The sequence below is a fragment of the Anopheles merus genome, chromosome 3R (genome assembly GCF_017562075.2).
Source record: "Anopheles merus strain MAF chromosome 3R, AmerM5.1, whole genome shotgun sequence".
Taxonomy (NCBI): domain Eukaryota; kingdom Metazoa; phylum Arthropoda; class Insecta; order Diptera; family Culicidae; genus Anopheles; species Anopheles merus.
The window spans coordinates 16448257-16465072 of NC_054084.1; the positions used below are offsets into that span (position 1 = coordinate 16448257).

General features: G+C 44.7%; 1 protein-coding gene across 5 annotated transcripts in view; it reads left to right on the forward strand.

Moving 5' to 3' along the window:
• LOC121595238 (discoidin domain-containing receptor tyrosine kinase B) overlaps positions 1 to 16816 on the forward strand; it is a 248757-nt gene that overhangs the window by 140058 nt on the left and 91883 nt on the right. For all 5 annotated transcript variants that reach the window (XM_041919037.1, XM_041919032.1, XM_041919033.1 and 2 more), the window contains one exon: positions 281 to 386. In XM_041919037.1, the coding sequence (XP_041774971.1) occupies positions 281 to 386 (106 nt within the window). The remainder of the gene's footprint in view (positions 1 to 280; positions 387 to 16816) is intronic.

Genomic DNA, 16816 nt, shown 5'->3' on the forward strand with positions numbered 1-16816 from the left:
AACTTTTTGTCGTATGTCATTATCTTGTAAAAATCTGTAGTATTATTGTTATCCTGTTATGGAACTCTGTAAAAGTTGCTTGTATAGTAGAAAAAAAAAGAAAATCAAACAACATGTGCACAAAAATTGTGCAACACTTAATTTATGACAATCTGCTGGCCCTATTCCTCAAAAAACGGACCCAAAAAACTGTTCCCTCCTCAGCACCGAATACTAATTGACCCAGTTCTAACCAAACTTCCGCACACTAACACATTCATCGTTCGCTCTTTAATTACAGAGAAATGCAAAAACCCATTAGGCATGGAATCGTTCGCGATTAATGACTCACAAATAACGGCCAGCTCGGCACACGACATCGGCAACGTAGGACCACAGCATGCCAGGTAAGCAAGCAAGCAAGTTCCTTCCCCACCATAGGGTAAAACAGTGTACAAGATTCTTTCATTACAAGGCTACCGATGGGATGAGTTCAAACGCAACTCGCTGGCTCACACTCACAACGCATAAACACAAAAAAGTGTATAAATGCACGAGGCGTGAAGCTTTTCTTGAAAGCTCCCGACAGCGTACGGGGTAGGGTTTGAAGGAAGGAAAATTTCTTCCAACTTTTTCCCCTTTTTTGTTCCTGCCTAACAGGATTTCCACAGGGATGTATGTGTGTGCGTGTGTGTGGTTTTGTTTCATTTGTTGTTTAATCTTCACGGGATCAGTTTTGCTCTCGCCCTCCACCGTGTGTGTGTATGTGTTGTTGAGCGCCCGGAACCTCTTCTGCAGCGCACCTTTCAATCCCGCCCAACGGCACTCCCACTTGGAAGGAGGCTCGTTTTCTTTTCGCTTGGTTTTTGCCCCCGTTTTTCACTCATCACCCTGCCGTTTTGTGCAACCTTGAGGTGAGATTACCGAACTGGGTGTACTGGTGAAACCATTGCTGTGTGTTTCAGCATGGAGCTCTCGCAGCAGCATGCCCGTACAATAATGGGCCAACCGAAAGGATATGCCAGCAACAAATGGCTGACTGCTTGTGTTGTGTTGTGTTGTTTTGTGCTCTGCCTGATGGTGATGTGTGGCTGGGCTCGTGTGCATGTACGCCTGAATTTGTTATACGGGCATTGCTCACGGATGAAGCAGGATAACAAATCTACATTATCCTCATCAGGGATAACAAATTGCTCTCATTTAAAATGAAAAATCACTATTTGTATTTTCTTTTCTGCTTGCCAGACCACTGCCACGAACAGACACAGCGCTCGGTGGGTTCGGGTTGCACACCGGTGGTGAAAGGGGTAGCACTGCTTCCGTTCTGTGGCACCCCGCTAAAGGCACTGCAAGAAGATTTGGCACACACACACACACATACAAAGACAGACAGGAATGAAAAGACAATGCTGAAGAAAATTCCACTCTCTGCTGGCTCTTGTTCTGCAGTTTCTGCAATGCTGCACGGGGCGGGAGTACGGGCCGCCGGCCCGCAGTCATTGCCAAACCATTTTCTATCAAGAAACATAGGCTTCCTTTCGTGCACCGTTCCATCTTCATACGACTGCTGACACGTTTCTGCCGTACCGTTTCGGCTGCACAATGGGAAGAAAATTATTTTTCATTTTCAAACCTTCCTGTGGGATTGGAGCGGCGATGAGCCTCGCTCCTTCACTTGTTTTTCATTCTCGTGTTTTTTTTTTTTGCCCGATTGCTTCAGGTGTAGAAAATCTGCAAATGGATCACAAGTTTACTCTTCCGTTGTTTTTTTTTCTTTGCTGTTTTGGGTGGCACCATTCAGTGAGTTCTGAACTGACACACCCGTACACATACAGTACACACTGATGGTCGGTAGGGAGGATGATTATGTTGGCCCCGAATTCGAAACGTGCCGGGTGACGGAATACCGTGACTTGGTAGATGACAACAGGATTAACACGAAGTCGTTGCCGTTTGTCGTCGGTTTGCCATTCTTCTCCGCAAGGTGCATGGGGGTGGGTGCGTGTTGCTTCGTTTACCCTTTTTGTCAGCCATCGGTCGGGATGTTCATTTTGGCAGCTGTTGTTGTTGCTGGGAGTATGCAGTATGCATTTGCTTTTGCACCTTTCTTGGTATTTGAAGCGTAGTGATGAGTGTGTGTGAAACAGATAGCAAATGTTATCGTTACAAATACAATAATTTACAATCATTGAATTTAATAAATCTTGTTGGTTTGCACTGTTACCATATGATTATTATATTTTATCAACAACATTTCATAAATTAGCCAAAATTATAATATCAAAATATATTTAAAAAAAAGGTGAATTTTGGCTATTCTGAATTGATTTATTGTAATAATTGTAAATTAATGGAGTTTTTACTGTTCCTCGTGCTATGCACCTATACCAAATATACGGCAAAAACTAGATCAAATCACTTTGAAATTGATAAAATATCTACCATATCCGTATGTCTGATTAATCTGTTTATCTATTCCATTAGATTTTTTAAGTATAACTGTAATTTTAATTTAATTTTTTGTTTCCAACTTACTAATATCTGAGTTTTTCTTTTTGTACTGATTGTGTGTTATCAGGGCTTTGGTTCAGTCAAATCCGTTTGTCGAAAAGAATTTGAATTATTATTAGGTTTGGTTTACCAACAAATTAATTTAAATGCAGTTAGGAAACATTGTCTATGAAAAATAGGTAAATTCGGATCAATAAATACTAAAATTTGTTCAAAATCTTATCATACAGACACTGTACAGGAATCACAAGTTTGAGGGAATCCCATGCAATAACTTTACATGCGCATACAAAATTCACCCCTTATTGATTTTCGCCATCCCTTCGTTGTTTTAACCTCTCCATTTATCAATAATGACAGGATCGATCATCGCGGGAATGGTCGTGTTAAATAAAAGGGAAGCCAGTTTTACTGTAAAATATCTCCCTAAACGAGCATTCAAATATTAACGACCTCGGGTTAAAGTCTTTAGCCGCATCGCAATTGAAATGGCGTGAAACGTTCTTTGTTCTTTTGGCCCTGCGATTGTGTGCAACACCGCGTCCTACAATGGCATTATTTCTTGCTTTTTTGCAAAGGGAGCGAGGAGGAAAATCACGAAATCATAAAACGTCACCTGCCTGCCTTCCTGCCTAACCGATCACGCTCTGCCCATATCATAATCAATAAATGTTGGTCGATTTTTAGTGCGCTATAACAGCTCAGGGACGCATGGGGCTTCTTGGGACAAACACACAAACACACACACAGGCAGCTCCCAAGAACGAGCATTTTCCATTTTGTCGTGATATGAAGGATTTATGTTGGGGCTTTTGTTTTTGTTTCTATTTTTGTTACTTTCCACATTCCACACGTCTCTCCTTCCTATAGAAGTCTCAAAGCGATTCGCAGTGTATGTGTGTTTGCTGTGTTGTGGCCCCATAGCCCCAGTTCGTTACGGTGTTGGCTTCGGTTGGACGATACGTGGCTGCTAGGTTGAAGGTTTATTGTTGTTTCTCCTTCCTTACCGGCCCTCGAACGCAGTGATCCGTCACTGTTGTTTTCCTTTTCATCAACCATTTATGATTGCACCGTGTTGTGTGGCCGGTGGTAGTAAGTCGTCCGGTTATCGCTTCAGTTTTTCCAATCAGCTCGGTGTGTGTGTGTGTGTGTGTGTGTGTGGAGAGAGAGTGTCCTTGGTAACTGGGCAGAGGGAATTGAAGCTATAAAGCAATTCTTCTTCACTCCCCCCCCCCTCGCTCGGTCCGACAAGAAGGACATTCGGTTTGTGTTGCATGACTGGAAGAGAAGTCAAAAGATGGAGAGTCCTGTTTGCGGTACACGAGACGTGGCCGAGGGTGGCCAATTTCAGCTCCATTTCCAGTACTATTGACGCTGTACAAACACGCTCACGCAGACTGGCAGTCCAGTGCTTGCTGTTTTCCCCCCGCTCACTGTGTCAGCTTTGACGTTTATGTCTTTATTTCGTTGGCTTTCTAATCGACGTTTGCATGATTGAACTGTACTGTAACGACTTCGCTGTTTAATGGGAGCAGAACTGTGTTTTTTTTTGCTTGCTTTGTTTCAGCCATTGAAAGCAAGTGTTCGAGGTAAATCTTTGCGTTCAAAAAAAAAAGGCACATGTTTCGAACATAAAATTGATTAAAAACAGGCTAATATCACTAGGAAACATCTTGACGTTCAAGTTGAAATATTCTAAAACTCACTCACGACTCACGGCATGCAGAAATACGCTTCGGAACAAACCCTACACACTGTGTCACTCTGTGTGTGATGCTAGTTGTTGGAGTGGGTCATAAAACTAGCAACAGATTGACGTTCACGATGATTGCTACGAGGAGGTACACCGCTCGTGGACGGAATGGCAAAAAGCGATCACGGGGACGTGAGCATGCAAAAACGGAGTCCCACATCAACCGAGGAAAAGGGGACAGAGAGTGAGAGATGGAGAGGGAAACTCCGTTCAAGAGGTACCAGACCAGCGACCAGTCAATTTCTTTCCAACGACGCGCAGCTGACTGGCGACGTACTTCATAAATCAATATGGTCTCTCTCTCGCTTTCTGTGTGTGCATGTACGTCCACATCCGTTCGTGTGCAGCGGACTTGCCATGTCGTAATTTGTTTGCACGAAGGAACGAAGCTCACTTTTTGTGTGTGTATGTGTGCACATTCTATGAAGATTGGCACACACGACGCTGATCAATGTTGGAAACCATCGTCCGGACGGTTGGGATTTTTTGCTTTATGCTGCTGCTGCTGCTGCATCGCCAACAACGAGTAGCACACGTCCCAAATCCCACCGCGCTACCAAGCGCCATAAGTCTCGATCGATAGCTTAGGTCAGCGTCGGTTCAATCATCTACAAGCGGCCAGGGGGGGTTTTCTCTTAGCTTTTTAACCCCCTTACCCCTTTTTTTCGGTTAGTGCTGCTCGTTGGTCATAGCTTTTGACTTTATTTTAATGCAACTTTGCGCTTGCAAAACGCTTTTCAGTGTCTGTCCGGGGGGGGGGGGGGGGGGGGGGGGGGGGGGGGCTTCGGGTTCAACAGTGCGTCCACTTGCGGTGCGCGAGACGAAGGCGTTGAGCGACAGTGGAAGCAATATTTCCCTAAAGGGCCTCATTGAGGTGAAGATTCTACCGCGCTTGACTGGTGGAATGACTTCATTACGGGGCAGACAGTGAAATAGTACCGGTCCGAAGCTGCGCCCGCACACTTCATGCAAGTTGGTCGGTGCTCGAAAGGTACGAAGCGGATGGAACCTTAAAGAGAGCGAGAGAGTCTCTCGACCCATCTGTCTATTCCGGACGCTCCGATTCACCTTCACGAGCTGTCTTTCGGCGAATCGGCACAGCACCGGAGTGCTCATAATTTGCTGCCTCAAAACCACTTGAAGGTGGAATATTCCATCGACCGATCGTTTGCATTTCATGCATCGTTAGCATTTTCGGAAGCTTTTATTCGGCGTTCGGTTGATGATTAATGTGCGGGAGGTTAGGGCAAGGCCCTCTTCGAAAGCGCCTTTGAAACATTCCTGCATTCGAATGAAGGGTGCGAATTTTGCGCTGCACTTTTCGGACTGAAGTTTACAATTGCAGTAAGAATAATGGCCGGAATTGATGAATGCAAGAATGGAGTTGCTCGAGAGCATTAAAAACTGCACTTTGCACAAATCAATGCACTGCATTGTGGCTGCATGCGACGGGGAATGTGCAAATAACCAGTCAGCGTTGTGCGGCGGGAACGTTTGACATGTTAATTTAGCGATCTCAAACATCTTCCCAGCACGGCCGGACGGGAAGAAGGTGTTCTCTCTCGTGCGTTGTCCCCGAGGCTGTGTGTGAAACCGTTCTTCAATAAATCTTCCCATAGCTATGAATGGGCCCCGCCATAACTCGGCTGTCGGCCACCATTGTTGCTGTTGCTGGTGGCAGCGTTGGCATAGCGAGCCGCCACTAACCTCCATTTGCCGCGCGGATCGCATGGCGGTGGCGGCGACGAGCGGAACTCATAACTTTATGGTTCACCGTGTTCGTCGTAAAAAGCGAAAATTAATCTCCATCCCATACACAGCGCCTCCCCCCAACCGCACTGCTCCTTCCTTCCTGCCACCAAAAAATGATGTTTTACCCTTCCCTGCCCTTGCGTTCCTTTTTCGCTGGGTTGAAGCTTTTGAAGCGGGAACGTTTCGAAAGACGAGCGTTTCTGCTCCTTCAGCGCACCGCAGCGCAGAACCCACGGCCACTTGCCATTAAATATAATTAAAAACAATAAAAAGAAAAATCCGTCGTCGTAAATTAACACCACCACCATCACCACCTCTGCCCCTCATTCGCCGTTGCCTTGGTTTACCGAAGCCTCTGCCACTTGAGTCCCTTCAATCTCGCTGGGTGTTGCTTTCGGGGTGTTGCAGCGCTGGAAATCACAAAAGGGACACTCCTTGTTTGAACTGACGTCTACACCGACAGGCAGCCGAGGTTGTGCGGGTCGAGCTGTGAACCTGATGTTGATTTTTCTAATGACACCGGCGACAATGGCGAGCTAAAGTGCGACGGACAAAGAGCGTCCCTGAGTCCACTGGTGCGCCTCCTTCGGGGAGATCCTTTTGCGGTTTCGTGCGATAGCCGTTCTCTAATAAAATCTAATATTTCAAATCCTAGCCGCCATTAAAAACATTTAGAGTCATTGTTTTGCTACCCTCCGCACGCAGTGAGGCGAGGGAAATAAAGCGAAATGATGTAATGGTTGGTCCCGGTTAAGCCCCATTTCCATGGAGCGGGGTAGCGGGAAATGCTGTTGGTTGGAGCTGGATGGTGACGACGATGATAATGATGGTGATGATGTGGGCTAGCTGAACAGGTAACTGCCGGAAAAATAAAGAGTGTTAAAATATGGACACATTGAACCTTTCTTATCAATGTGGGTCGGGATGGTAACGATTTAAGTCCTTCAAGGGAACGGTTTTAGGATGTGTTTGGGTGTGTCTGAATATTAAATTATGCCAAGCAGGTAACTCAAACATATTTCATAGTTTGATAACGTAGTTCAAAACAAGTTAAAAGCTTCATCGCTTTCGCATGACAGATTTAAAACATTTTTAAAATATATTTATTAGACGACCAACGTTTACTTCAGTTTGATAACTAAAAGTTTCAAGTATCTCAAGACAATAAATTGTTAGCTCTGATGTTGTAATTATACATCAACTTCCATAACAGTAATTAATATTTTCTCATATTATTTAAGAAGTGATTTTGTTTTTTGTTACACTTTGTTTTGGATTGATTTAATTTGATGTACTATACGATTTCTTTCACTTTAATCTTATTTAATCTTTATTTTTTCGATTTTTGTGCTAGCTGCAGATGAATTTTGGGTGATGAATTTATATCGATAAATTCTTAATCCAGACAACTGTTATTTTTATGCAATATAATCATCTGTTTTAATTTTACTTACTTTTATTTATTTTTTTTTAAATAATCTCCTTCAGAATATTTAAATTCATAATGTCCTATTTTTATTTGTTGTTTTTCTCTGTTTATTGATTATTTGGTTATTAATGATCTCATTTTTCCATTTTATTTTTACTCTCCGGAAGTTACATACATCAAACGTTCAATTTATGATTGACATTCTGTATTTTCTATTAAATAGTTAAAATGCATAAGCAATTATCATATTTCAGAACTTTATTATAAAGATCATTCCATTAAACCCACATTAACCATTGTTCTGGGCATCATCATACGTGATGCTCGTCATCAAGCAATACATTCGCACAAATCACCACCCCCATCAGCCGATTGACCAACCAAAATGGTAAAATTCCTCGGAAAATGATAAACAACCCCGGGCTGGTCACTTTTATTTCCATGCCGCCAAGGACTAATGGAAGAAATATGCTCTTTTCCGGAATTAATGCTCCATCATTTGCCGTTTGGCTTGTTTGCTCTTTCCTTCCACCCTTCCACCGCATTACATTTTTTTGTGTTGTTGTTGTAGTTGTTGTGAGACGCACCACCCCCTCCCGGGATACCATCGCACTGTAACGCACCATTCACCTGCCAAAGGCCAACATCCTTGACCGTAGCCGTTGGATAAAGCTGGTACCACAGGAGGGTTTTGTTTTTGCTTTCCGCCCTGTGCTCTGTTGTTGTTCGCTCCACAACTCCGTCCGGGGCTTTCGGTCCTCCGGCTTGTGGACGCGGTTTCAATCCCGTGCATCATTTCCGGTGGTCCGCCAGCGCTACATTAATATTACATTTTCATTTTCAGTAATGACCTCCCATCATCGTTATTGTTGTCGCAGGGATCATTCGGCGAAAACACACGCACACACACACACACGCGCGCATTCACCGGACCTCCGTTCCGGGAGAGGCGACATTGTGGTTAACCTTTCGGTCTCCGTTTCCTGTTCGCGGCCGACCGCCATTTTCACTGGAACGCCATTAGTCACTGTGTTGACGCTGGTTGGTCGTCGGTTATTTTTTGTTCGCCATTGCCTTTGCTGCTCCGTTGTTGGCACCAGCAGCGAGAGAGCAAACCCGGGGCCAGCAACGTAGCTGAAGGTGGAAGCTTTGCGCGTCGTTGGTCAAATCGGTGGGGGGGGGGGTGGTGCTTTTATTTTGAAGTTCCTCTGTTTTTTACTCAATTGTAGCTGTGATTCTGTGGAAAAATGGCACATAATTAGTTGTTCTTTTGTGGGTGTGTGTCCTTCTGCGAAATTGGGAATGAAACTGAATGGGCTTTTTTTGTTTGTTACAAAACAATTCTTATTGTTTGTTATGTTCAGAATAACCTGTTTTTTGCGGATTTTATAGTTACTCAGGTTGTGATGTTTTATGAAATGCTTTTTTTGTTTTACAACCAACAATTCGTACCAAACCTTCTTACCTCTCCATATTTTTAATCATTTAATATCCATCCTCTTAAGCAAGAAATGTGTCCTAAAGTGAACATAAAGCTTTTATATTAGCTATTTATTACCTTTGAAGTATTTGCTTTGCATTAACATGAAACAAAAAAGCAAACAGTAAACTCAAATGAAATTGAAATCACATAAGCAGTAAAATGAAGAGTGAAAATAGCGAAACAAAACCAAAAGTAAACCGCAAAGTTTGTAGAAAGCGGTAGAAAGGAAAACTAAAACATAGTACTGGTGCCTTTTACTGCTAACACAACGCTGTAAATCCACAGTAAAAGCAGGAAAGAGTGTATAATGGATAAATTAAACAAGATAACAAAAAAAGAAATCACATACAAAATTACTTGGGAAGGTTTTTTTCTATACATTTACCTTTCATTTTCCCATTCCGTTGCTCTCTGCGCTGTCTGCGCGAGGCGAGTGATTCCTGCTGTTGATGGTGATGACAGTGCCGTTTAGCAAAAAGGGTGCGCTCCAGGACTGTTAATACGGTTCCACCCACCATGAGTGGAAGCGCCAGCACGGCAACACATGTGTACGTGTGTCTATGCATGTGCTCCTTTTGTATAGACCACTTTGTCAACGGTGTTTGTCATTTGGCAGTCTCACCTTTTTTACATTGCAAGACCAACAGCACCCACCTTGGGACGAGAAAATCATGGGTCATCAAAGCGGAAGTTGCAAAAAGGACCTTCAATCTCCATTGCTAACAAACACAGACACACACACACTTGGACACACACACATGCACGGAAAGTGTGTGTTTGTGCCTTATCAAAGGGATGCCGTGATGGGACTTGCCTTCCCGTTGAGCTGTGTCTGCAAAGTGTCCATCATCGAGGGAAAGAAGCAACCAAGCACCACCCCATCTCGAAGTTGAAACTTCCTTCCTCAACGGAGCCATTGAAAACAAAAATGGCCATTCCAGGGCGGTGTAGCAGCCAAGTTAAAAATGAATCCAGGAAGTGTAACGCTTCAAACTCAGGCAGAAAGGGGGGAGAGCGGGAGTGGCCCCCGACAAGATGACAAGAGCTGCTCTAAATTGCATCATTGAATATGCGTTCGGGGGCACACGACGGATGGAGGGCGATAGCAGAACAGAGAAGAACAGCGTTTATCGGTGGTGGCCTTAGGCGGTGGCCACTGCCAACCAGCACCGGAAGTTGGTAAGATGTTAGCTTAGCTCTTTGGCAAACACACACCCACACACACACCCACACACACCCACACACGCACTCACGGTCGGCGGGAGTGTGTGTGTTTTTTCCACCCATTTTCCCAAAGAAGTTTGTGTGCGTTATCTTTGCCAGCGGCATGATGAGCTGAGACACATTACTTCTTCTTTTTTTTTGTTCGCTCGTCGGCATCTTCTTTTGGCTTCCCTTAAAAAAAACTTCCCAACGGACATTTGGGCGCCTTTTTCAGCGGCAATAACCGTTACCGTATAAGAGCGCACACCACATTATGCAGTGGGATGTGCTTAAGGGACGATGAGCGGTTCGGAGCGGCGGGTCTACCCCAAGGCCGGTTGCCAGCCAAGTTTTTCCTGCCAGGCAGAGGCCAAGGTGTGTTCATAAAATTGCCGAGATGGCACCGACATTATGACAGCGCCCCGGCCGAGGGCCGACGGGAGGGGAACGCATGTGGTTGTGATAAGTGAAAAAGAATTTGTAATAAATTAGAGTAAATGTCTGTTTACCTTTCGGGCGGGCGGTTTTACGGGGGTGGGTGCTTTTTGTCAGAGGAAAAGACAAATATTTTTGCGGAAAATGCTGAGCCGGGCACGTTTTAAAGGGAAGAAGAAAATAACAGCAGTGCATAAATATGACTTTTTGGGGTGAATTTGATACTGAGAGAAGTAGAAACATGTCAAGAACACAACGTATCCCAAATGCATGTAAAATTCTTCAAAAATATTTGTATTTTCTGTAAAAAGAAAGCATCGAAAAGCAAACTCTCCCCGATGTGACATTATCCTTGGCGCGTATTGATTCCTGCCTCAAGCGGTAAAACACACGCGCACGTGACTTTAAAAAAGAGCACTTTATTTTATCGCTAACCGTTCCCTTTCTTTAAATACCTTCTTACACCCGCGAGTCCCGCGAGTCGTGTGTTGCCCCGATTGTCGCCGAACAACGTAACAAGGTATGGAATTTTCCTTTCCCCTCCCCTCCCCTTTCCATCCCCACCCCAGAACCATAAATTGCCGACACATTGTCTGGTGTCGTTTTACACATTTTAAGCTGCTGCTGCCAGACATGCTGCCCCCGCCGTTATTAACATTCCCCCAATGGGCCAAATTTGCGTGTACTTTTGAGGCCATTTTTTTTTTTTTTTGCTTGTTACCAGCCTTGTTGGCGTCTAGCCGGGTGATGCTCAAGTTTCAAAAGGGATGATACGTCGCGTTTTTTTACCATTCAGTCTCTCCAGCAACATCCGTTTCCCATCACACGGCGCCCTCCCCGGTGTCGGGAGTGACGAAATTCGTTCGAGCGTTTCAAAATGCTTTTTTAAGTTAAAAATGTCAATAAGTTCCGATGAAAAATGTGCCTCTCGTTGCTCCCCGCCCCCCCACCACCCAATCACCGCCGCTAAACTCAGCTCGTTTTCGAGAGTGCACGTGGGCGCCTGAGCTAATAAAAGCCATTCACGATAAGAAGGAAACGCTGCCCTGCTTGTGCTTCTTCCGCTTTTCCTTCCCCCGCCCCGGGGTTTGGCCCACTGCACCCACGTGCACCCCGTGTATTTGCCGTCCCCGTGCCGTTGGCCAATTTCCCCCCCCCCCCCCCCCCCGAGTGTTTCGCTTCGCCGGATGAAAGTGAATGGGCTGAAAGGAGAATAAAGATAGAGCTAAGCAGAGGAGCAAAAAGAATGAAGCATCAAGGATGGGTCGTCCGTCAGACGACCGTGCCTGCCGTCACCGTGCTCTGGAGGCTGGAAAAAAGGCCGGGCCCGGACCACTTCCTGTCCCGTTTTTGTGTGTGTGTGTGTGTGCTCAGTCCTGAACTTCCTGTGCATTCACCGTGCGTTTTTCTTTCACGCTCTGGTCGAGAAGGAGCCTGCAGAAGGAGGAAGGAGGAACCCCACACCTAGTTTACGATGCGTCTGTGTGTATGCAGCAGCAAAAAAGGGAAACTATAAGGCGACAGGATGACACATTCCCTCACATGGCAACATCGCCGCACACTGAAGCGTGAAAGGATCGCAGCTAGTTTGTGCAAATGTGTGTGTGCCCCGTAGTGGTTATATTTACATCCTTCGGCATGTTCCTTCCCAGGTTGGAGTGGTTTGCCAGCTATAAGGAGATGAGATCATTTATTTATCAGGGCATGAAAGTTCTTTAGCTTTCCCTCGTGTCGTGTCGAGGGGTTGAAGATGAAACGTCCCTCCCCCCGTTAACAGGGATCGTAAACTGGGTAGCGAGATACCGCACCGGTCTTTTGCTACGGAGCGCAAGACTCTGCTGATAAGAGTGAGAATATTCAATATTGACTATTTTGTACGAAAACGAACTTCTTGCGTCGCGCTGGAGTGGACTGGGAGTGGATGTTTACCTCTCTCTCTATCGCTTCACCTTCCTACCATACATCCAGCGAATTCCTTGGAGAAAGCAAATGGATACCCCTCTAACCCTCCGTCGCTTAAACTTTCTTCCTTCGTTTTTTTTTCTCACCCCTCCAAAGGTTGAATAAATTGTGACATTGAGTGGGAAATTTGTACGATAAACCATCGAGGCTGATTCGTCCCCGTCCCGACTCAGGTGGCTGCTCCCGTTCGATAGGGCATTAAACCTGTGTGTGTGTGTGTTTTTTTGGTTTTCGATTTTTCATCCCAATTCAATCTGTCTCTGTCTGTCCGTGGGTTAGCGGGAGGGTATAAAACATCGAACGAAAACGAATGGCGGTAAAGCCGTGTGTTTATCTTGCCACTTGGCACCTTTTTTTTCTCCAGCCAAGTCACCGCAGTCGGTGATAATGACGCGCACTATCAGCGGAAGGTCACGTGTCACCGGCATCATAAAACAGGCGCACTGCTTTATGTGGGATTTATAAATAGACTGATTTGTATGTGTTGATGGTGGTGGTAGTGGTAGTGGTGGTTCGTTAGGATGCAAATTTTTCCCTCTTCGAGCTCAACAGCATATGGCTCCACGCATGCAGCACGTACGGTTGTGGGTTGATAGTGTTGATCGACATACATCGGCAGGTGCACGTCACAGTCACGTACTGTTATTGTGCTTTTTTAATAAACTTTGTGGGAGTGTTGATTTTTATATTGTGTCTGCTATGACTGTATATCAGGCGCAATGTTTGTGCAACGTGCATTGCATACATGCGCAAATTGTAACCGAAATTATTAATTTGTCATCCAGATGTTCTAGGGGTTTCCCAGGACCTTGTGGCAAAAGTTGAAACTTGTCAATTGGACGTTTTGATCCTTTCATCTTCCTTTTAAATTTTGTATAAGTTGTTTTAATTGTATGAAATTGATCAATCAAATCAATCAATTTCAAATGTTGATTTTGTTGGTTTAACTGTTGATTGACGCTGTTGATGATTTAAAAAATATGCAATAATCTTACCAATATTTCACGTCCGAATTCCGGTTTGATTTCATTCGGATTCTTCTTCTCTTTGGCGTAACGTCCTACGCGGACATGCCGGCCTAAACAGGCTTTCGAGACTTAATTTACTACCGCATAGCCGGGTAGTCAAATCCACTTCAGGGGGATGTTCCATTTTAGATTTGAACCCATGACAGGCATGTTATTGAGTCGTACGAGATAACGACTGTACCACGGGATCGCTCAATTCGAATTGATTCGAATTTTTAGATATAATTTATGAGTTAAGTGTGTGTGAACCATCTTGTATACATGTCCTGCTGCCTTGCGATCTCTCTGAATGATGATTATATCAATGATGATATTGAAAATTGAATCTCATATTAAAGTAAGTTGTATATTTGGCGCTACTAACTCTAAACTTGATGATCAATTCATATTCAAAACGAATCAGAATGAAGTAAAGTACACAAACAATAGGATATACAAGATATATGATGAACGATATAAGTTGTAGACCAATACAAATATAAACATATTTCTTATTTCCCTATAAAACAAATATCTTAAGTCTTAGGTAACAGTGAATTCAAGCTGTTTTGTCTCAAATTAAAAAAGAGACGAAAACATTTCATTATGTTAATATTTACACATTTTGCCTAGCCACGCTCAATACATCTTAAAATCACATTTTCGTAACGTTACGCCCAACACCCCGGCAAGCACAGCTTGAATGTCCAAAAGGCTGCAAGCTGTAAATTAAATTCGTGTCCTGCGCTACCACGTCGTCATGGTTGTACAATTATTCTTTCCACACCTCATTACCGCCATTATGCAAACGCAAACGTCAACAAACGATCCTGCCACCACGACCGTGGTGACGAAAAACAAAACTAAAAAATGTAAAAAAACAACACACACACAAAAGCCATCCATCCAAAAGCCCGACGACCACGAATGGCACAGAAAACAAACGTGCCGTCACGACATCCATGCCCCTTCGGGCGTTTACGGTTCGCTAGAAGAATTCGCCAGAGTCTGCCCCCGTGCGTCCTTTTGTGTGCGTCCCTGGTACGCGACAAAAACCTTAAGAAAAACGGATCCTTCTCTGTCGTGAGCAGCAGTCGGTGTTGGTTTGTGTGTGTGTGCGTTTGTTGCCCTTTGGCTGCACTCCAAAATCGTTCCCTGGACCTGGAATTTATTGTAATCGTGTAGCATAATGCTCTGTGGTGGTGTGGTGTCTATCCGTCTGCGGGAACCCGTGTCCCTGCCGGCGAGCATTCTTTTCGGCAAACGGTGACCGGGGTCACCCCGGACACCGGCCCAGACCCAGACAACCCAGATCACTCACCAGCGTCAGCACCTTTAAGTGCCTTGGAAGGCATGCGGCCACGGCAAAAGCAAGATGAGTTGCCCCCCGGGCGTGACGGCAGAGAGAGAGAGATAGAGCTTGTGAGCTTTCAACCCAATTCAAAAGATCTCTCGGCGAAGGCTGTCTACAAATTGATGCTACTCAGCGTTGAGCCACCTCCCTGGCTCCGTCACCGTTTGGGGATGTTTGTGCAGAATGCTAGTGTCAGAAAGACAAGTGTCATCCGAATTGGGGGGGGCTGATGTATGGGACAGTATGGTGTGGTGGGATAGTGTATTGTGTGACCACTGCATGTCTAATGGTTCAAGAAGTCGTCTTCGGCTTCCACCCACCCCAATAACACCCGTTTTCAGAGCACAAGAAGATGAAGCGTTCGTCTTATCTTCCCATTTCGATTGGCCAGGCTTTGGGACAACTACAGAAACAAATGTTTTTCCCAAGTCAAGAGAGAGAGAGAGAGCTTCATTCCAACCCGCAAGCATTGCCATACTTCATTTCCTCATCCTCTAGCAAAGGCCCTCTAGCTTCTGGGCGTTGAAGAGGTCATCTGCAACATACAATCTCCCCCTGCATGATGATGTGTTTGCGAGACGTTTGTTTTTTTGTTGTTTTGCCTTCTGCCCCGAAGCTCTCGTCTAGCCGGGGTGCAAAGTTCAACGATTTAATTTTATTGCACTGATTATGCTGTCATTTATTCGAGCTTCGTTACGTGAACTTTGCCCAAAAGGGGGAGTGTAGTCGTTACGGGACGGTTCGAGGCTGAACTTTTTGCTTCCATTACAGTTGCAGTGGCTCGGCGGCAAACCGTAGCCCAGGCGACGTCCCAAACGCTTCACGTACGCACAACTTTAGTAATTGATTTCTGGGTGACAGCACCGAAGCCTCACAGCACTTCCCCTTGATGCGTTGCACGCCACTGTTGGACGTCGCGAACACCGAGCCAAACTCTCCGCTCCGGCGGCTCGGGGGCTTATGAATATTCAATTGCAGGGTGCATTAGTTTCTTCCCTCGCCACTGCCCGAATCCCAATTCCTTTGGCCCGCACGCGGCACCATTGTGATGTTTGTGTACTTGGTCCGTTCTTTGCCCCTTACGGTGGTGCAATTGGTGCCTTCCAACCCATTAGCTGCCCATTTGAAGAACTCAACAATCGATTTGCGTTTCGGGCTGCCAAAGCCGTGCCATCCCGACACGTTCTATGAGTTCTTTTTTTTTTTTTTTGCGAGAAAGCTTTTAGTGTTGGCAGCGTGCACGCACCGGGACGGGGTTGGGGTTTGTTTTTATTCAAATCTATTTTTAAATCCCCGCAAAGCTTTCGGATAGTTTACGCTTTCTTTGTTGGATTTGCATAGACTGTGCTTTAATTAAAAAGCGGAAGCATTTGGCAGCAACGGCTGAATCGGAAAGGAAGGGATGCTTAACTTAGGTTAAAGAATTTTGTTTTTGAGTTTGCGAACATGGGCATGCAGAAGGTAAGCTTTTAGGTTACAGAATTTGGAAGACAATGCAATTCGATAAGGATTGGAAACAGCTACTATAAAGTTATGTCTTAAGATTTTGAAACAGTTATGACTGAATCATTGATTGGGTACTCATGTGATCAAATCGTAGACGCGTTGGTTATCAAAGATAATATATTGCTATTTTGACAGTCTTTTATTAGCAGAGTCCACCCAAATAGCCAAAATTGCTTAAGCAGCTAATTTTGGTGAGTTAAAGATCGCTGCTTGAATACGCCTTTTGCAGTAGATAAACAGCATCACAGTTCCAGGTGGGTCTTTCAAATAGCGCTTAAGCAGCTTCCTTATGCCAGGTTATCAGGGATTATTTTTCTTTGCGTTTTATTTTCAAGCAAGGAGTCATCAATTAAATCAACATGTGATTTTTATGACTTTTAAATAATAATAATAATAATAATAACTCATCTAACTTGTGCAAACATATGTTTCACGGCACCAG